General features: G+C 44.4%; 1 protein-coding gene across 1 annotated transcript in view; it reads right to left on the bottom strand.

Moving 5' to 3' along the window:
* LOC147443961 (mitogen-activated protein kinase 15-like) overlaps nucleotides 1–18,359 on the bottom strand; it is an 82,683-nt gene extending 64,324 nt beyond the window's left edge. The window contains exons 1-2 of the mRNA XM_086526746.1: nucleotides 17,516–18,359; nucleotides 17,025–17,433 (exon numbers count right to left, since the gene is read on the bottom strand). Of these exons, the coding sequence (XP_086382872.1) occupies nucleotides 17,025–17,433; nucleotides 17,516–17,545 (439 nt within the window). The 5' untranslated portion in view covers nucleotides 17,546–18,359. The remainder of the gene's footprint in view (nucleotides 1–17,024; nucleotides 17,434–17,515) is intronic.
* Between the last annotated feature and the right edge of the window lie 4,101 nt (nucleotides 18,360–22,460).

Below are 22,460 nucleotides of genomic sequence, written 5' to 3'. Positions count from 1 at the left end.
TCCTATTACCTATTATCTACACACAAATAACAAGAGCTATCACAAAAATTAATTTTACATATGCTGAAATTTTTGTCAAAAACCCTATATTGTTGCTGAAAACCCTATCTTTCTAAAGTTAACCAAAATCAAAATCCGTTCATGTCAGTGTGTAGAGATGTCACGTGACACATCCAACCCTATGTGTTCGTGGACAAGCTATAGTATGATTAGGGTTCAATCAATCCAGTCAGTCTAGATTAGGAAGTAGACCGTGCATGCCCAGTCACCTAGTGTAGATGCATATCCTCTGGTTGCACACAACATGATCATAAGCATTCCCAACAAAATCCTTCAGAATCCTTCAAGGGAATTTACCAGTGCATTTAGCATATTTTACCTATTTTTGACATTTTTCACTTATTGTTTTTAAGTGACTTTTGTTGGAAAGTAGGTAGGGCAAATTGAGTGAGTTTGTATATAAGCAAACCTAGACTAGCACTAATTGGCAGAAGAGGCAGCAAGAGCTCCACCGCTCAACAGGCAACTTCTCAAGCAAGAACCCCTTGGTGGCAATTTTCTCTCCAAGCAAGCGGATCCCCATGCTAGCGTTTTCCATGCACATCAACACTAGCGTTTTTCAGCAGGCACCATCACCATAGGACCTCAGTCAGCTAGCGTTTTCTGCAGGCTTCATAGCCAAGGAATTCCTCAGCCTAGCATTTTACAGGAACCCCCAATCGCCCCCACTTTGGCATAGTGTTTTTCAGCAGACAAGACTCGCAGTTTTCAGCAGACAAAGACCTGCATTTTCAGCCCTAAGCCATCAGTTTTCAGCCCTACAAGAACTGCAGTTTTCAGCCATAAAGACCAGCAGAGAATCAGCATTTTCCATAGCGTTTTCAGCCACAGCAGAAATCAGCCATTAGCGTTCTTGGACAGCAATAGAAGGACAGCAGATTTCAGCCATAGCGTCGGTCTCACCATTCCCGTCGTCAACACTGACATGGCCTAGACTTGCATCAGTCACATGCATTCCCGTTGTACCAGTTTGTGCAATCAATCGTAGACCACTCTCGCCGACGAGTGGGGCCTTCGAAGGAGGGTTTTACAACGTCTCTGGTGTCGTATTCTCTTCTCTCTCTATCTCTCAGTCTCATACATTTTCACGCACAGTGTCCATTCACTTTGTTTGTGTCCATTGCACTCTCTCACTAAAGGAACGGAAGGCTCTACCTTCCATAAGAAAAAGGAACCCTTGAGCACAGTTCAGAGCACTCATCTTGAGCAAAGTTCAACATTCATTCCGTTGCACATAACAAGAGCTCCTCGAGAGGAATAATGTCACATGACACATCCAACCCTATGTGTCCGTGGACAAGCTAACAAGGGTTCCGTCAGTCCAGTCATTCTAGATTAGAAGTGATCTGGCACTTTTGTGAGTCTATTCGTAGACAATGCATGCCCAGTCACTTAGTATAGATGCATATCCTCTGGTTGCACACAGCATGATCATAATCATCAGAATCCTTCAGGGGAATTTTCCAATGCATTTAACCTATATTTACCTATTTTTGACATTTTTCACTTATAAATTTAAGTGACTTTTGTTGGAAAGTAGGTAGAGCAAATTGGGTAAGATAATATATAAGCGCAAACCAAGCTTAGCACTAAATGGCAGATGAGCAAGGAGAACAGCAGGCCATCGGCGACAGGTTCCCTCTCTCCCAGCAAGACTCCCCAATTTCCCTTGGGCGATTTCCTCATGCAGGCATCCCTAGCATTTTTCCTCACCATCGCCAGCAGCCCTTTCCCCTTGGCGTTTTTCAGCAAACCCAAGATCGCTTAAACATCCTGCACCTAGCGTTTCCAGCCATCATCGCCTTCTGTGTCTTGGCGTTTTCAGCACCAAACCGAAACAAAAGGGCAACGTTTTCAGCACCAAAACGCAGCAGAATTCAGCGTTTTCCATCAGCCCAAATCAGCGTTTTTTCAGCAGCATAAATCAGCCCTGAATTTAGCGTTTTGAATCGCAGCAGATTTCAGCCTTGAGCGTTTTTGGACAGCAGATAAAGACCTTCAGTTTTCAGCCCTAGTGTCGGCCTCGTCATTCCCTTGGGCGATTTCCTCATGCAGGCATCCCTAGCATTTTTCCTCACCATCGCCAGCAGCCCTTTCCCCTTGGCGTTTTTCAGCAAACCCAAGATCGCTTAAACATCCTGCACCTAGCGTTTCCAAAGCCATCATCGCCCTCTGCGTCTTGGCGTTTTCAGCACCAAACCGCAACAAAAGGGCAACGTTTTCAGCACCAAAACGCAGCAGAATTCAGCGTTTTCCATCAGCCCAAATCAGCGTTTTTTCAGCAGCATAAATCAGCCCCGAATTTAGCGTTTTGAATCGCAGCAGATTTCAGCCTTGAGCGTTTTTGGACAGCAGATAAAGACCTTCAGTTTTCAGCCCTAGTGTCGGCCTCGTCATCCCCGTCGTCGTCGTCGACATAGTCTAGACTTGCATCAGTTTCATGCATCATCATTGTACCAGTTTGCGCAATCAATCGTAGACCACTCTCGCCAACGAGAGTGGGGCCTTCGGAGGAGGTTTTACAACACTCTCTCGAGTCGTATTCTCTTCTCTATCTATCTCTCAGTCTCATACACTTGCACGCACAGGATCCACTCACTTTGTTCGTGTCATAGCACTCTCTCACTAAGACCGAAAGGCTCTCCCTTCCATAAGAGCAAAAAGGAACCTTGAGCGCATTATGGAGCACTCATCTTGAGGAAGAACAACATTCATTCCGCTGCACCTTACATTGGTATCAGAGCTTTGGCAGTGTTCTGTATCACTCAAGGAAAGAACCACAAGAATCACAAGAATTTTTTTTGCTTGTTGCAATCGTACGAACCCAAGTTCGCTTGCGCGTGTCGATTGCTAATCGTGTTTTTGAAGAGGAAAGAAGGGCTTGTCCAACCTCCCCTTGTGCCTCTTTTCACTCATTGAGAGCGGACCGTGCACTTAGCGGCCGGCCAATCGACGTGAGGTGAGAAAAAGCAATTGGTGTGAGCGCAAGGCCGCCAAGGGGTGCGCCCGCGGAAAAGAGAAGAACTCGGGTGAGGAGAAGATCCTTCTCAAACACGGTTTGCAAGCGAAAGAAAACCTCAAGAACCCAAGAACCTCAAGAACCCAAGTTTCTCGTGAACTTAAGAACCAAAGATCATAGTGCATGGTCCTCACCTGAAGCGGAATGATACTTCGCATACAGGTGATGAGCATGGGAGTGGCGAAGAAGAGCTTTCCCCACCAGGAGACTTTCCCGACCCTCCCCCTTCCCCATCTACGCCACGAGTTGTACCAAATTCTATGGAGGTGATGGTCAAGTCGATGATGGAGACGATGGCACAACTAGAAAGAAAAGCAGAACGACAGGAAGCCAAGGACCGCGAGCGCGAAGAAGGACAGGAAGCCAAGGACCGTGAGCGCGAAGAACGGAAGGAAGCCAAGGACCGCGAGCGCGAAGAACGAAACGAAAAAACGGTAATACAACAAGAAGCGACTCGCATTGCGTTGGACCGCGAGCACAAAGAACGCAACGAAAGAATTGCCATACAACAAGAAGCGACTCGCATTGCTTCGGAAAGTGAGCGCGAAGAACGAAAAGAAAGGAAAGCACAAAGACAAGAGGAATCTGAAGCAAGACGAGCGGCCTTGGAGGCCGAGCGTGAGGCTCAAAGAGAACTCCGCACTCAAGAATTGGTTCGACAAGTACTTGCCTCGAAGTCCGACCCAACCAAAGATCGTGGGAGTTCCTCAAGTGGTGCAAGTCACGATGCGGATTCCAACAACCCAGTCACAGAGAAGATGACTTTCAGTAAGTATGATGGTAAGATGGATGCTATGGTTATTCTTTCTTGGTTGCATCAATTTAATGCTTATTTTGCGACAACTAAGAAGACAAGAAATAGCAAGGTTTTGACAGCAACCATGTACCTTGTCGGTGATGCCATCAATTGGTACCACGCATGGCAAGAGGCACAGCTAGCCGCGCACCTAAAGGAAGCCGACGAATTCACGCCCCTTTCCTTTAGTTGGGCTGATTTCCAAGACAAGTTCAAGGCGCGGTTTATGCCTCCTCAGTACCTCGCACGATTGAAGGAAGATTGGCGCAATCTCAAGCAACATGGTATGCCAATCATGTCTTTCTCTAACCGTCTTTTGCAACTCGGCACTCAATTACGCAAATCGGATGATGGGCGCAAAGAGGCTTTCCTCTTTGGGTTAGACGAATACATCAAGTTTGATGTCGAAGTCTTTGACCTCGCGGATCTCAACAAGGCAGTAGCGATTGCTCTCTCCCAAAAGATGAAGTACAAGGGAAAGCCTAAGGAGAACAAGACTTCTCAAGGAACCTCTCAAAATTCTCAGACCACGCAGAATGGTAAGAATGGTAATTCTTCTAGCCCTTCTTCCTCCAATTCCTCGGAAAAGAACTCTAGCAATGAATCTAAGGGTAAAGCTAAAGCACCTACAAAACCTAAGCTAACCCCATATAAAAAAGCTGCACAAGGAATTGTATGAGGATACATCACGCCTAAAGAACAAGTGATTTATGCTAAGGAAGGTAGATGTTTTCAATGTCACGTCAAGGGTCACATTAAGAAGGCTTGTCCTAAGACAGCCCCACCTAAGGAACAAAAGGCACCCACAGCAACCACAAGCACTATAACGCACCACGTTGAATCTTCTCATGACTCTGACACACACATTGATGAGTCTCTCATGAAGTGTTATGGTCATGTAAAGGGTCAACGTTTTATCATATTGTTTGATCCAAGCAGTATGCATGATGTGATTAGTGCCTCTCTTGTTAAGAGAGCCCGCCTAGAGGTTAGTCAGAAATCTCCTCTCGAGGTTTCTGGCTTTGCTCCTGGTATGGACTCTCTCATCACGAAAGAGTGCCTTGATGTGATGTTTACCGTTCAACAAGCTTCTTTCAGTAGAAAATTTCTTGTGTCTCCTCTCTCAGGATGTGATATGATTTTGGGCATAAGATGGTTTCGTGAACTCAACCCTCTCATCGATTGAGAGGCTAACACTCTCACTTTACATGCCAAAACTGACTCCCCCCTCATCATTCGTGCTAAGGAGGGCTTGCATTCTTTGCCTCTCATCTCTCATGTGCAGGTAAAGCGTGAATTACGACGAGGAGCACAATCGGCATTCATCTATGCTGCTCCAGTTTCCCAGAACATTCAGGCTCCAGCTAAGTATTCAGATTTGTTTACCAAGTTTAAACATCTTTTTGCAGGATAATCTTCCACCTCGTCTCCCACCCGAGCGGCCGGAGGACCATCGCATCGAGCTTATGGAGGGGGCACAGCCTGTCAGTAAGGCTCCCTATCGTTTGAACAAGACACAGGAGGAAGAGTTAGAGCGACAACTCACGGAGTTGGTGGCTAGAGAATTTATAGGCCCTAGTGTAAGTCCTTTTGCTGCCCCTATTTTGTTTGTTCGCAAGAAGGATGGTTCGTCTCGTTTGTGTGTTGATTACAGGGATTTGAACAAGATGACCGTCAAGAACAAGTTTGGATGCCTCGCATTGAGTATATCCTAGATAGGCTCAATGGGGCAAAGGTTTTCGGCAAGGTCGATCTCAAGAGTGGATACCATCAGGTACGGGTATTCAAAGGCGACATTTTCAAGACCGCTTTTCACACCGAGCGAGGCCAATGAGAGTATATTGTTATGCCTTTTGAATTGACAGGTGCCGTGCGTACATTTAATCGTCTCATGGTAGGTCGTTTCACCGATATGGTCGGCGTATGTGTGTTCATCTTTTTGGATGATATTCTCATTTTTTCTGCATCGTGGGAACAACATGAAAGAGATGTCAAAAGGGTACTAACCCGTTTGGATGAGTGTCAGTTATACATTGCAGCTAAGAGGTCTGAATTTTCTCTTACTGAAGTCACTTATTTGGGTTATATCATTTCTGCAGAAGGCGTCAAGCTAGATCCTGCGAAGGTGGAATAGGTTCGTAATTGGGATTTGCCCAAAACTGCATATGATGTGCGTTCTTTTCTTGGTTTATGTCAAGCATACAGTTCGCACATAGAGAATTTTGCACGCATTGCTGCACCTATGACTGATGTTTTGAAAGGGGTAAAGACTCGCTGTCAGCACGTAGACTTGCCCGAAGCAGCCTTGAGGCTTTCGCAGCTCTCAAGGTTGCGGTGACAGAAGCACCGTGTCTTATCCTTGCCTCTTGGGATGATCCCTTTGAGGTATGGCCGATGCGAGCAATGTCGCCATAGGCGCTGTGCTTCAGCAGCATGGTCGTCCAGTAGCTTTCCTTAGCCGGAAGCTCAATAGTGCAAAAAAGAATTAATCAGTTTATGATAAAGAACTTTTGTCTGTCATTCACTCTCTTAAGCATTGGAAGCATATTCTTTATGTAGAGAGTTTACAGTTCGCACAGATCATCAAGCCCTCAAGTGGCTCCAGTCTATGCCTAGTGCACATTGGAGTGATCGCCAAGCACGGTGGTCACAGTTTTTTGAGCAATTTGGAGATTTGATTGCATGTGCCTGGAAAAGCTAACCCTGTTGCAGATGCGTTGAGTCGCAAAGAACAGATTTTGGCTCGAGTCAAGATCCACATTTTCTATCGAGAGTGAGTCTTTTGACACCATGAGGAATCAGTATGCGGATTCTGAGTTTGGTAAGCATTGGTTGCAGGCTCTTGCTTCCCAAGGGCCAAGCAACTATCTCATTCGTGATGGTTTGTTGTATTTTCGTCAACGTTTATGTGTGTTGTCCTCTCTCATGCCAACCGTATTGCATGATGCACATGATTCTCTCACGGATGGGCACAGGGGAATGAACACCACTTTGGAAAAAATTGAAAGATCCTTTTATTGGCCTAAAAATGCGAAAAGATGTGTTTTGTTATGTCACACTGCACTATATGTCAAAAGGTAAAAGCTCCTAAGGCCTCTTGCTTCCGCTGCCTATTCCTGATGGACCTTTTCAAGATATTTCCATGGATTTTGTGACTAACCTACCACCAAGTTTGCATTCAAGGAACACTCAATGTTTGACAATTGTTGATCGTTTCGGCAAGTTTTGCATGGTAAAGCCACAGTTACTGCACAAGATGTAGCACGGTTGTTCATTAAGCATTGGTACCCCCTCTGTGGTTTGCCAAAATCAATTGTTTCAGATAGGAATGTTAAGTTCACGTCCAATTTTTGGCGCGCACTCTTTGAAAATTTTGGCACCAAGTTGAAATTTTCACCGACTTTTCATCCACAGTCAGATGGTCAAACAAAAATTTACAACCAAGTGGCTTTTGATGTTTTAAAGTTGTATGTGCATGATCAGCAGTCTCAATGGGAGCTCTATCTCCCATTGGCACAGGCTATTTTGAATAACTCTTTTTCTTCTGCTATTGGTCGAACTCCGTATAAGGCAGCTTTTGGCCGTCCGTTCCAGTCACTTTTGACTCGCTCGGTCAGTCAAAGGCCTAATGCCAATGCTGAAAGTCAATCATTGGATAAGATTTTTGAAAGTGTAAAGCTTCGGCTAAGCAAGGCTCAGGAATCTTATTCACGACAGGCTAATAAGCATCGTCAGGATGTTTCGATCAAGGAAGGAGATTGGGTGTATTTAAGAATCATGAAGCAACATCTTAAGCAAGTTGGAAAGAAGTGTCCAAAGTTGTCTTTTCGTATGTATGGTCCATTTCCAGTCATTAAAAAGATAAATGAGGTTTTAATCAAATTTAAGCTGTCTAACTCATGGTCAATGTACAACGTTTTCCATGTTTCTTGGTTGAAAGTGTTTCAAGGAACACCTTCAAAGGACATTTCGGAAGAAGAAGAACCGGATATCATTGATGAAGCTAAAGTCATGGAGCCGGAGCAAGTGTTGTTGCATCGGTTTCAACATGGTTCGAAGAAGCAAGTGAGACAATACTTTTTGAAGTTCAAGGATCGAGGAACCCACTAAGCGGTGTGGGTCGACGAAAAGTTTTTCAAGGATTATCCAGAGTTGTTGGCAGACTACAAGGAAGCCATGCATCTCGGTACCAATACCTCACTTTAAAAAGGAGGGGATGTCACGTGACACATTCAACAACCCTATGTGTCCGTGGACAAGCTACAACATAACAAGAGTTCCGTCAGTCCAGTCAGTCTAGATTAGAAGTGATCTAGCACTTTTGTGAGTCTATTCGTAGACCGTGCATGCCCAGTCACTTAGTATAGATGCATATCCTCTGGTTGCACACAGCATGATCATAAGCATTCCCATCAAAATCCTTCAAGGGAATTTTCCAGTGCATTTAGCATATTTTACCTATTTTTGACATTTTTCACTTATTAATTTAAGTGACTTTTGTTGAAAAGTAGGTAGGGCAAATTGGATAAGATAATATATAAGCAAACCAAGCTTAGCACTAAATGGCAGATGAGCAAGGAGAACAGCAGGCCATCGGCGACAGGTTCCCTCTCTCTCAGCAAGACTCCCCAATTTCCCTTGGGCGATTTCCTCATGCAGGCATCCCTAGCGTTTTTCCTCACCATCGCTAACAGCCCTTTCCCCTTGGCATTTTTCAGCAAACCCAAGATCGCTTAAGCATCCTGCACCTAGCGTTTCCAAAGCCATCATCGCCCTCTGTGTCTTGGCGTTTTCAGCACCAAGCCGCAGCAGAAGGGCAGCGTTTTCAGCACCAAAACGCAGAAGAATTCAGGGTTTTCCATCAGCCCAAATCAGCGTTTTTTCAGCAGCATAAATCAGCCCCGAATTCAGCGTTTGGAATCGCAGCAGATTTCAGCCTTGAGCTTTTTTGGACAGGAGATAAAGACCTTTAGTTTTCAGCCCTAGTGTTCGTCATCCCCGTCGTCATCGTCGACATAGACTAGACTTGCATCAGTTTCATGCACCATCATTGTACTAGTTTGTGCAATCAATCGTAGACCACTCTCACCAACGAGTGGACCCTTCGGAGGAGGGTTTTACAACACTCTCTGGTGTCGTATTCTCTTCTCTTTCTATCTCTCAGTCTCATACACTTGCACGCACAGTACCCACTCACTTTGTTCGTGATCATAGCACTCTCTCACTAAGAACGGAAGGCTCTCCCTTCCAGAAGAGCAAAAAGGAACCTTGAGCACATTATGGAGCACTCATCTTGAGAAAGAACAACATTCATTCCGCTACACCTTACAAATAACTTTTGACTTTTGTTGCATATCCAAATTCTCAACCGTTGAAGAGATTTTTAGAAGCCTTTGCAACGCAAAAAGTATCAAAAAGCATGTCTTTAAAGCTTATTAGGGTAAAAATGAACTCATGTTTCTTCATCTCCTCATTCTCTTGTTGTTTCTTTTTCATCCAACTCCATAGCTTTCATCTGTAAGTTGATGTAGGGCTGGTTTGCTCGTCAGAACGACAAATGACTGATGTAGAAACTGTAAAGTTTTCTTTCCATCTTTCTCTCCACATATTGAGGATGTGTCTCTTCTGGTTGCTTTTGTGTGGAATTGGGTGGGTTCCCACCTTCCACAATCCAATCTCCAAGTGCTGCATCCATGGTGCTTGGATCGTGCTTCTTTTGCACAGGGCAATGAAGCAAGTTGTGCTCTGATACCACTGCAATCACTTCCAGCAAGGGATCGGACAGAAACACACGATAACTACAATCTACACACTTGGGCAACAATTTTCGTACTTCAAAACAACTTGAATAATTGTAAAAGAGAGGGAAAGAGAGAGCATCCACGCGACACACGGAGTGGCAGAGTTCTATCTCCAGAGTCCAGATAGCATTGGCCCCAAAGACCGACACCCTTTCGGTATTTCTTTATTATTACTTCAGCAAGGTGCAACTCTTAGGGCTCTCCTGTGTAATAGACTTGGACACTCCAAGACAAAGATCTACTACAACACACGACGGAAACCACAAACAACTATGCAAAATTTGGAATATATATAATGTGTATATATATATATATATATATATATAGAGAGAGAGAGAGAGAGAGGAGTCGACACGGACTGGCGTAGTTCCGCACCCAGACGCACCTACTCCAAAGATAGGCATCCCTTCTCGTGCAATACCACAGTACCCCTTACTATCTCAACAGTACCCATTAGCATCAGCATCTCAGCATTTAGTCATTGTATCAGCATTGTGCAAGAATAAAGAAATTACTTGCTCTGGAAACAGAGCAAGGGGCCCCTGAGGGTTTGGGACCTGACATTTGGTGTCGTCTCTTTTCTTTCTCTCTTGTGTCTCTCGTTCATTTTGTTCAGTTTAGTTCTTTCAAGTGAAGCAAAGTGTCCCTTGTGTTTGTGCGGAGTACTAGATCCGAGCTAAAACACTTCCGCTACACCTGACAGTACACGACACACGAGACGGGGAGTGGCGGAGTTCCACCCCAAGAGAGCATTGGCCCCAAACGTTGGCGCCCCTTCCACTATTTCTTTAAAGTTTACATTGCTTCAACTGAGTACAATGTCGGTACTCAATTCCCTGCACCTTCACACTCAAGCATGCCAAAGAATGAGCACTTTGCACATATTTAAAGACAAAGGTGTCATGAAAAGCAGTCAAACGCAAAAGCAACTGGTCAAAAAGCTAAAAGGCTACCAACACAAATTACGAAAATCCTTACAGCTACCACGTCAGCACCTGCAACGTAAAACGCGAAATTCCGTACTGTCTGCCACATCAGCATGTCAGCGAATTCTGGGATGTTCGTACAGCTGCCATGTCATCAATTTTCCACGCTAGTTGAGTGTGTGCACACGCGCGTGTGTGTGTGTCGGCTCAGCTTTATTTAATCTCTATAGGTCACTTAGGCCCCCATCGGACGGGGTCCCATAAGTTGGTGGGACTCCTCTTTGAAAATCGGCCATTCGGGAAGACTTTGCAAGTTGGTAAAACTTCTTCTGCTGCGTCTACTTCTTCACTTAGGGTTTAGGCCCCTCGAACGGGATTTGAAGGTTGGCTCCGTTCTTCAGTGACTTGACACGTCAACAGTTTGTGACATCATCCCCCCTTCTTGAAAGAAAGTAATCGTCCGCCATTACAGCATATCTGCAAAACCACTCAAGTTAGCTCAAAAATTTCAGAGGGACAATCCGAGGGACAATCAGCTTTCTCATTCCAAATCGGAGCTCTTGATTTCTTGGATCGTTGGCTTCCCAAAAAGAATCTCATCCAATAGGAGTCTCATTCTAGATTGGAGCTCTTGATATTTTGGGTCATTGGCTTCCGAGAAGAATCTCATCCAATAAGGAGTCTCATTCCAAATCGAAACTCTTGATATCCTGGGTCGTTGGTTTCTCATCCAATAAGGAATATTCAATGGTTGGCACATCACAATGCAACACGAATGCTCACATATGCATGTTACAAGACACAATGAACATCGCCGCTGAGCACTCCCCCGAGACAAACGGTATGCGGCATGAAGCTACCCAACAACTACCCCACAGATAACCTAAAAAGGTCCGAGCCATGAGTTCAGAGGACTCGTACAACCAAACACTCCCAAGACCGCAGCCTGCGTCGCTTGGAGGTTCGATCATACAACCAAACGCTTCCTAGACATCCTGTCTGCGTCGTTCAAAGGTTTCCAACATACATCGTAACGGTCCCCAGACATCCGCCTGCATCGTTCCAAGATTCAGACAATACCAAAACAGCATTTCTCACTACTGCACCCGAGAGTAAATCACCAAGCATTGACACCAGAGTCAAACAATTCAAATCGGCACCAAGACAGGTTCAAAACAGATACCATCCATTTTTAACAAATTCCCAACAGGATACCAAACAAGTTCTCAAACAAATTCTCAGACAAAATCCAAACTTAAAAAGCAATCTCAAAATCAATCGAGCTCAAAAGTCGACTTGCTTTCCATTTTGAAACCTACACCAACAATTAGGGTTATATTCCTTTCATAAGGTAGTAGCCGACCGTAGCATAAATCATAAGCTCTTTGATAGACAATGTTCTTGTAGCCGTGATGGTAGTCCCAAAACATAGCAATCACACTGGACCTCCAAGGTTATCAGCTCGAGAAGAGACAACAAAAAAATTTCAAGTCGCATTTTGCTAGGGTTTCCGTGGCAAGCATTTCAAGATACCCCACTCTGCCACAAGCTGCACTGTGAAGAAAGATATCTGAAAGCATGTAACTTCGGGCAAAAACATTTCTTGAAAGCTTGCCAAGTCCTTGGAGTGTGCGGCTTGGTAGCTGTAGACTTCCACCACTGCATGGCATTGCCTTTGAGAAAAACAACGGCTTAAGAAATCCTTGATCCTGCTCTTGCAAGTGATCTTTATGGCTTATGCCCTGCAAGACAGAGCGATGAAGACGGGAGCGCGCCTAATGCGTGATGAAGTAAGGGTGGGAGTGGCTAATAAGTCTAGGGTTGGGACACGAAGATTCTTTAATAAAACTTCCAGGAAACTTTGGAAGCGCCACCTTGCTTTGTCTGCTCTTTGATACCGGTATGCTTTAAGAAAAGCACGCGCCTGAAGCTCTGATACCACTGTGATGAGGACGGGCACCACGTGCCAACGAAGAAGGAACAAACTGAACAACTTTAAGCACTTCAAATAACAACTAAATTGAAAGAGATAAGAGAGTGCACAACACACGAGACGGAGAGTGGCGGAGTTCCACCCCAAGAGAGCATTGGCCCCAAACGTTGGCGTCCCCTTCGGTATTTCTTTAAATTTTATATTGCTTCAACTAAGTACAATGTCGGTACTCCAATCCTTGCACCTTTACACTCAAGCATGCCAGAGAATGAGCCCTCTGCACATATTTAAAGGCCCTTGGCCTTGAAAAGCAGTTACATGAAAAGCAATCAAACTCAAAAGCAACTAGTCAAACGGCTAAAAGGCTGCCAGCGCAAATTACGGAAATCCGTACAACTGCCACGTTAGCATGTCAACACTAATTGAGTGTGTGTGTGTGTGTGTGTGTGTGTGTGTGTGTGTGTATGGGCTCCGCTTTATTAAATCTCTTTAGGTCACTTAGGCCCCATCAGACCCATAAGTTGGTGGGAACTCTTCTTTAAAAATAGGCCACTCGGCAAGACTTTGCAAGTTGGTAAAACTTCTTCTGCTTCTGCTTCTTCACTTAGGGTTTAGGCCCCTCGCCAGGATCTAAAGGTTGGCTCTGTTCTTCAATGATTTGACATGTCAACAGTTTGTGACAGTGGAAGTATGTAGTAGTAGATTAAATGGAAAATATGCACAAGATTAAATAGGCAAGAATAGAGCAGGAGAGAGGGAGATAGATTGCTTTACGCACAAGAGGACTTGCAATGACTGCCTAATGTCATGCCCTCACACGTCGGCACGCTTAAATAGATGGGCCAAGGAAGCCAACCGCCCACGAGAGGTAACCCTGCGAAGGCTGGGATGAAGCTTCCAGAGAAGTTGCCCATAAACTCTTTGTCTTGTCCTTAGAAAATGTCAACTTGCAAGATTCATACTCTCGACCGACCACTTAGTTTGGTTTTCATTAAGTGGGAGGTTTCACACTTCATTTTAACTCAAGAGGACTTAAGCGCCCAGGATTCGAAAGTTGGCCAGAAGAGACAGGGAAGTGGACAGTCCGTAGAAGCCAGGGGGGTCAAGAGATCGTGAAGGTTTCCCAAATGGTGGATTTTTCAAGTTTCACACAAAGGACAACCATTGTCTTTTTGGCCCATTTTATAAAAAATTGAGGTATTCACATTATATCAACCTTTTGGGCACACCCATTTTGAAAATGGGTAAGGTGTAGGTTTGTTTTATAAAAAAACTTGACAATCGATTTGTGCTTGCATAGAAAATACTACGCACAAGCTGATTAGCCGCCCTTGACCGTGTGGAATTCATGGCACGCAAGGAGGAGGTGCCTTCTACACCGCCCGCTTGCGCACGACCTGTGGCTGGTCTACCACCCTGGCTGGCCTGCACATCTGCTGCCCTGCGCACCTATTTTAGGCCAGTCACCAACGGCCCTGTCTGCACGTGCGCAGGCTACACTCTTTCAGGCCAGCCCTGCTCCTCTATGGATTGCCACTTCTGCATACTCCAGCAGCCCTACTAGCTGGGCAGTATGGTGCACCTCCCATGCTGACGATAGAGCATTACCTACCTTCTGCAGGACCTTCTCAGCACCAAAGGCAGGCCGCTGCATATACGAGCAGGCTTATACAATTCATCCCATTGGGCACAAACGGCAAGCAAGGCAAGGAGGATGACCACCATAGGCAAGGGCATAATCAGCAGCTCTTCTCTAGACTTAGCTTGCAAGACACTCCAAAAAGGCCTCTGCCCGAATGTGCACATGGAGGACTATTGTTGCTCAAGTGTGGCCAAAAGATAGCCTCATGCACAAATGGATACGCGAGGGAAATAAAGCAACACACACAAGGCGTCCATGCAAACAGTTGACACACCAAAGCATCCATGTGACGCATGCTAGCATCAAACTCCACACACGAGTTCCATGTGCAAAATAAACTAAAAAATAACTTACTCCCACCATCGGCTTGCATGTTCTCCTCTCTTGCTAGTAGCGTCCCATACTATGCAAGAGGGTAGAGAGCCTGTCAAGCTAGGCCATCATGGCCCCATGAGCTCTAATGGTTTTGTGCACGTTGCCATGTCGATGCTCGAGCAAGAACAAGCTCTGATACCTCCTTGCCGAATCCATCCTGCACAAATGACATGAAACAAGCCATACTCACACAAAGACAAGAATAGAGAGCGGACATCAAACTCATCTCCCAGTCATAGAGCCAATACGCGCTCACCCCCGAGCCTGGGAGCCTGTAGCTAACGCGCTAGCCTCTACCGCAAGAGTTGGTGTCCCATACCACCAAGCGGGTGTGTCGATAGAGCTTCCAAGGGCCTAGAGTCCAAGGGTGGTAATCACACAATATAGCTCACAAATGAGCCAAGTGTCCTATTTATAGAATTCCTTAACCACCCTAACCATAGGACCATGTTCCCACTTGGTCGGACATAGCTCAATCACCCATCCTGATGTCTGAGGGCTAACACCTAGTGGTTACAATGGTATTAAAACTTCAACCATTTGCTTCTTCGATAAGCAAACTGACGTAAAACCGGACCCATTAATTTGGACGAGCATTTACAATTTCTCGTCAACGAGTTACACCACTTGCTTTTAAGACATTCTCGACACAATTTGTCGGTTATGCACAATCTGCAACTATTCTTGAACTACATGATGCCTCGGGTGTTATATCCACCGGCACCCGACAGTTCGAGAATTTCTTCTCATTAGTCAAGAGATTCTACTATCCCTATCAAAGGCGTTTTCGGTCATATGGTTGCAAGACCCGCACCACCGCTTGTGTTTCAAACTTGGAATTTAATGCTTATCCTTACTACCAATTCCTCCTCTTTCTCAACCATAGGATTTCAAGGACGGTGGTTCGGCAATTGAATTCTTCACTTTTTTTGCGAGTTCAGGATCAAAAGAAAGCTCTATAATTTCTTCAATTCAACAATATATGTTCACTCCAAAATTGTACAGAAGAATCCAAAATTTCCTGAGTACTCGCATTTCTGAACGACAATGCTATGCAATAGTGGAGTTCCCTATCCACAAAACCTTACGCTCCAAAATCATGGCAAGCCTTCCAAAATGTTTTGCTCTAAGTTGCCTAACATCTTTATTTGAAGTACAAAATGAGGTAACTCAACGATGATAACCATCGAAACCATGGAAGAATACATTCAAAAAAATTCGCGGATGTCTCTTCCAATCTCCTTTAAGAATCTAACCTTGGAGGATCAGTGTGAGTGACACACCAATCGTTGTTGTCGAGGATTATCCTTAGTCGCACGATCTTAGACTGTTTTGGGTGCAAAGACAAGGTTCCCCTCCATGAGCTTATAATCAATGGCCACATGATCCATGAGAAAAGGTTACACTCACCGTCATCACTCTTGTTGAGAAGAAAGGCTTCCAGAGATACCTCAAGTCCACCCAACTCACTACAAGACACACTTCCGCAAGAAACATGTGTTTCGAATGTTTTCAAACAAGACATATCTCTTACACTTGGCCCTCATTAAGCAAACAAGCAAGTTCCAAAGCAACATCCCTCTAAGAAGGCAAAAACAACGGTGGGACTAGTTCTAGACGTTTGTGCACTCGCCATGCCAAATGCATCCAAAAAATTGTGTCCAGCTTAAGTAAAATTTCAAACCAAAGCCTTTATCTTCTTCGACCCAAGTGCAATAGTGTTTTATCTCCTCTGTCTTTCTCAAAAGTTTGCACATTGATTACAATCAAATTAGTTGCGAGATTCCAGCAGATTAAGTGATTGGTGATACAAGCACTTATTAGCTCCCTTCTAGTCAAGATTCAAGGAAATTATTTGCAATGGAAAGCCTGGTAAATCCTTCAAGAAGGTCTACAGACTTCCTAGCTATAGGGGTACAAATTTTATCCATTTTCACACTCAAACAAAAAACTAATTTCAGGCCTATGCATGACCTACAAGGATGCTCTCAACCATTGAATAGGCACCACACAAAAGAATTGCAAACCACCTTATGGCATTGACGCACAAGAATAGCTGACTCTTTAGGATTTAACTAATTACTCCTTAAGACCCTAGCATTCCATTCCCCTAATTCTTGTTCGAAGTACATTTAAGGACTTCACACTTCTTCTCGAATGACAGTTATGTGCGCCAACAAACACATGCATGAAGTCAACAGAGAATATTTCCATCTATTTATTCCTTCAACCCAAGCACCTAATTCTCATTTGTGGTACCTTGAAGAGCATGGCAATGCCTCTACATTGACACACATACATGACAACAAAAAAGTTGAACTACTTTTCTAGACCTACTACAATAACACGACTGGCATGAAAGCTCTATGAAGCTTCACAACAGAAGATGCAAATCACATCATCTACCCACCTGCAAATGATGTGACACAAATGGTCCCCCCACATTTGATTTGTAGCAGAGTCCGAACGCACCTGTGTGAATGTATTTTAAGGCTCGAAACAATTGGTAAAGGAAGAACTGGTAGTGCTCAGGAGTTAGGTCATCATTTGCCTTTATAACCTGATGAAGATCTGATTCCATCAATTCAAAGACCACAAAAATGTCCTTGAAATCTCGCCGTGAGGGAGGAAGCATGATATGCTTTATTTCTACAATGTCTGGATGGCGGAGGAGTCGCAGCAACTTGACTTCTCGAAGAATCCGGGTAGCATCCGAAACATGCTCAAATATGTCATTGATCCTCTTGATGGCTACTCTCTCCCCTGTATGGGTATCCAAGGCCGAGCACACTATGCCATAGCTACCCTTACCTATAATTTCCAGGATTTTGTAACGACTTGCCTCGCCATATTCTGTGAAAAACTCGATTTCCGCATTGTTCTGCAAAAAGACATCAAAAGTGCAATTACAAGACTGCCTACATTGGAATATAAGGCAATGCAACAATGAGAGAGTCCCATACTTTAACACAGCGTTGGTCTGATGGCTTCATTTTTTAAGGAGATTTCTTGCAGCATACAGAGTTAAAAGACTTGTCGATTTAGGCTTGCAGCCAGGTTCTCATTTAGTGCAACCCACTTTCACTGTGCTGTAAAAATTTATGGCACCTCTGCAGGATTAACTGCTCTTAACTATTTGTCTGATGGAGTCCACAAGGCAGAGCGCCATGTCCATCCATTGTCAGAGTGCTGATCAATCCCACAAACCTTACATCTCAAACACCTGAAATCATCTGCTTGATTATTAAGAGACCATCTCTTTAGATGAAGACCCTGGCACATTGACCCAAAGACTTAACTGCCATGTCTCACAAACCCTTCCACATTGTCCTGCAGTTTTTCTTTCCTGGGTACAACACCTCTTCACACTGGTAAAATCTGTCGACACGGCAAACCGTATGCGTAATTTCTGGATCTCTCGTAGCTTGTAGCAAGAAACAAAAAACTTTCGATCTCTGTCTTCTCACGATTCTGTAATCTGGGAACGAACGGGAGAACTTCTCACTGACTGGCTTGCTCTTGCAACAGAGCAAGAGGCAGCGATGGCAACAATGGAGGCACGTTGCAAAGACTGAGACAGCTGCTAAATACTCACGGGCAGCTTGTAGTAGATGCGGAAATGTGGCGGGGGCAGAATTTACAGAGGGAGGGAGAAGAAACACACACCTAGATCTGACGACAGGGGTTAGGTGAAGTAACTTAGCCGTTGTGGGAGCCTGTGTGTGTGTGTGTGTGTGTGTGTGAAGACGTACTCGCGTGTACATCCACGCACCACATGGCAGAGCACGGCTTCAAACTTCAGGTCCTTTACGTCTAAAGCGGTAAAAAACAGGTAAAATTGAGTTGTCCTTGTTGGTGGGCGATATGTTTCAAGGGGGAACTTTGAGAAACACGGAGGGAAACTAGGAGTCCCTACAAGGAGGCAGGAAAATATTGCAGATGGGAGAAACATTCAGGGATTAAACGTTCGTTAAGTGCCTACCAACCTGCTTTTTGCTGGTTAAGCCCTTCCATTTCTTCTTTAACCTTGGTGCTTGTCCTCGAGAGCCTTCTTTACTTGTTGCCGTTTGGATACTTTGAGCAAGAGTGTTCCAGGCTCTTAGATTATCCATATTCACACCTTTTTTGAGTTTGTCAAGTGCAGCAGAGCACAAGAGATGGTTTGAAGTAAAAGCAGATCTGGAAAGCAAGGATATTGTCTAGGGAGACTTACCTTGTACCTGAGGCTGCTATTCAAACGAACTTCTTTGGAACTCGGGGTACCATCACAACACTCACAAACGATGCGAGGGTTGAAAAGCATGACCTTAACGTAATGGCCAAATTTATGCTTGATCACTTAAACCGTATCATTGGGCAACCAAATGATCAATCCAAAGAGGTCAACAAAGCAAGAGCTTCATTGCTCAGCAATGTCAACAAGACTATAGCACCCACGAAAGCGGACCACCTAGAACAAGCCATCACTAAAGATGAATGCTTGTTTGCCCAACAATCATTGGGCAAGGAGAAGACGCCTGGTTGGGATGGAATGACGACAGAGTTCTTGAAGAAGTTATGGGGTGACCTTAAAACCCCCATCACTCGCTTGACAAACAAAGCACTTTTAGAGGGACAGCTACATCCTAGTGTGAAAAGAGGTATTGTAAAGTCTATTCCTAAACAGGTGTGATGCTCCCAATTAAAGCTCTCGCAGCCTATCACAATGATGACACTAGCATACAAAATTATCCCTAAAGTTATCACCCTAAGACTATCTCCAATCTTGGCAAAACCAACATGGCTTCATTAAAGGAAGGTCAATTTACGACAACATTCTTGCAGTGATGGTCAGCATCGAATATGCAAACTTTACCAAACAAGAATGCATATTCCTCCAACTCGACCTAGAAAAGCTTATGATCGGGTCTCCTTTGTTGTGTATAGAAGAAGTCATGAAGGCTCTAGGATTTGGATCCTGTATATGTGAGATGGTACACACCCTAGGAGTAGGCAGCTCTTTAGAACTCCTCTTCAACAACGGAGTTGTGGGAGCCTTCCAGCCAAAAGATCAATCAAGCAAGGTTGCGCTCTTGCCCCTTTGTTATTTTGGCTCTCCCCCTGTTGGCTACAACGCTTGAGAAAAGTGATGGGAACAGGGGCATTCAAGGCCTCTAGCTCCCCTATCACAAACAGCTCTTAACCAAACTCTTTGCTGATGATTCCCTACTATTTTTTAAAGCCACCCTACAGATTCTCAGAAAGGCACTAGAGATCGTTCAAATGTTTGTCACAGCTTCAAGCTCTAAATGCAAACTCGTGGTTGATCTCCCTTTTAGAGAATGATTCATTTATCCCATCTAATTGGTCAAGAGAGATCGTCTCTAAAGGAACGGTGTTTCACCACCTTGGGGCCCCACTAGGATAGGAATCTTTAACAAACAAAAGTTTCAGTGGTCATGGAAAAAACTAGAAGCAAGATGAGAAGATGGGAATATATGCTTCTTCTCTTCTACAGCGGAGCAAAGGTAGTCGATTCATTCATGATCCGTACTTGTCATTCTTTTCTACAACTAGAAATAGTTCCTGAAATGTTTCTTGTGGAAAAAAAATTCCAAAGATACAATACCATGGCAATGGGGAAAGTGGGAGTGGGTTAAGAGCAAAGAGGAACCGGGATACCTAGCATGACCATTCATGCGAAGGCCCGGTGTGACAACTGTGTGGTGGCCATAGCAAACCAAGATCAGGCACGGGTCATGATGACATGGAGTATAGCAGACAAGGTTAAGTTATTCATCCTAGGGGACCCATGAAAAGAGGTGGTTCACAATAAACTATTGGCACTACTCTAGGCAAACACAAAGTTTGGTGGCAACACAAGTGAGTTGGTGTGTAAGTGTGCCAAAGCATCAGAAGCACTAGAATGGGGGGAGACAACCAAATACTTCAAGAACTCCATCACCCATTGGTCTCCCTAGCTCACCAAGATTTGAGGTTATTCACTAAGCCCCTATTAGAGGAGAATAGCCGTAAATATCAACAAATCAACAACAAAGGATTAGTACATCTAACTCATTTCAAGGATAGAAGCAACCTTAACTAGAAAGATACAAACTAGCTGGCTACCCAATACAACCTCAATGGGAATGAAATCTTATTGATCAACAGAGTAGTTGAAGGCCTAAGTAATGTTATGGCACCTAATATATGAGGCAAAATTCGAATGGCCAAAAGTAGGGGCTTCGCTCTCTCGAATGGAGATTGTTATGACCTCAAGCAAAGTAGGCGAAAGTTGCAAGTAACATTTGGAATCCTCCATCGTTTATCATAACAAATCTCTTAATCTAGAAGCTCTTTATGTGGAAGGTGCTATGGGGGGCATTACCAACATGCATCAAAGTCAAACCAGAGGAATAGGCACAGATGTAATGGAATTGGCCTAATAACTTGAGAGTAGCGAAAATTAATGAGAGTACTTTTGAGAAATTACTTTGTGAGCATAGCGGGTGAACACAATTGAAGATAACAACATAGACATAGCAATTAGTTAACTTGGGATGAACAATACTTTTGCAAGAGAGAGAATTTAGAGAACGTGACAACAGTTGAGGATCGGATTTATGTCGAGCCGGTCCCCCCTCAAATAAGCATTTGTATTATGATTTCTCCCATTAAGAGAGACTTGTTACAATACAACCTTTGTGTTCCTTGTGACCTAGGTGATGCAATGAAGATGGAAAGCTTCATGCATCACAAGCATAACATAAACTTTGAAGAAAGCTTTAACTATCCCAAGCCTCGGTCCCAAGACCTCAAACACCTTCGAAGGTGGAGAGAGCTAGCAGGGAATGAGGGTAGGGAAGAGAAAGAAGAAACATTTCATGGGAGAAATAATTAACTCCTCACTTATCATAACTCTTCTTGCTAGCATACATAATAGCATAGTAATAAAGAAAGAGGAGATGGAGAGCGTAAGCATTGAAGCATGGCTCTTGGTTGGATTTGCACTCCATAGCCAAGAGTGTTGGTGTAGGCTCTCAACCTCTACTTGCTTGGAGAAGGAGAGGGAGCTCTTGAACTTAGCACATTGCATAATGAGAGTGTGAGTGAGTGTGTGTGGGAGAGTATACCCCCTAAGCAACCCCCTAGCTTGCTTTGGTCGACCCCCCCTTGTAGCTCATGCTTGAAGCTCATTGGACCCCTCCAGGCCTAGCCAATCATAAGCAGGAGTCATACCAAGCAACAAGGGTAGCCTTGGGACAAGTGTCCCTTACCCCTTTGAGAGAGAGGACTTGATAAATGAAAACACAATTAGTTAAATCTCCTAAATTATCATTGGACCCCTTGGATGGCCAACCAATAGGCTTCAAGCACACCATGAGGGCAACATGAGGAGGAACTTGACAAGTGTCCCCTTTGTTTTCTTTGTACCAAGTAGGCCTTGTGTGAGTGTGTGTGTGTGTGTGTTCTCTCTCATCCCCAATCATGTAGGGATCGCCCCCTCCTTGTAGGGATTAGATCTTTGACTTTTAACACCTCAAGCCCCTCAAGGTTAGGCCCAGTTCTCACCACAAGCTTGGCCCTTAAGCACTTCAAGCTTGGGTTGGGTTCTCACCTCAAGTACAATCCTAGCATCTCAAGCATGTCAAGCACCTCAAGCATCTCAATCATCAAGCACCTCAAGCATCTCAAACACCTCAATCATCAAGCACCTCAAGCACCTTAGTCATCAAGCATGACAAGCATCTCAAGCACCTTAAGCCTGGGCCGGGTTCCCACCTTAAGCACAACCCTAGCTTACATAAGGTCAAAGGACTTTTACACTCATTATTGGAGGTCTTTAATGAAGCTAACCCTAAGGTCTTATGCTCCATTGGTTAGCCTTGCTCTTTGATAGACCATCTCTCATTTGGGCCCCTTTACCAT

Source organism: Adiantum capillus-veneris, chromosome 13 (genome assembly GCF_014529385.1).
Source record: "Adiantum capillus-veneris isolate H3 chromosome 13, ASM1452938v2, whole genome shotgun sequence".
In the NCBI taxonomy this organism is placed as follows: domain Eukaryota; kingdom Viridiplantae; phylum Streptophyta; class Polypodiopsida; order Polypodiales; family Pteridaceae; genus Adiantum; species Adiantum capillus-veneris.
The sequence above is the reverse complement of the archived record's forward strand: the minus strand, read 5'-3'. Positions and strand labels throughout refer to the sequence as shown.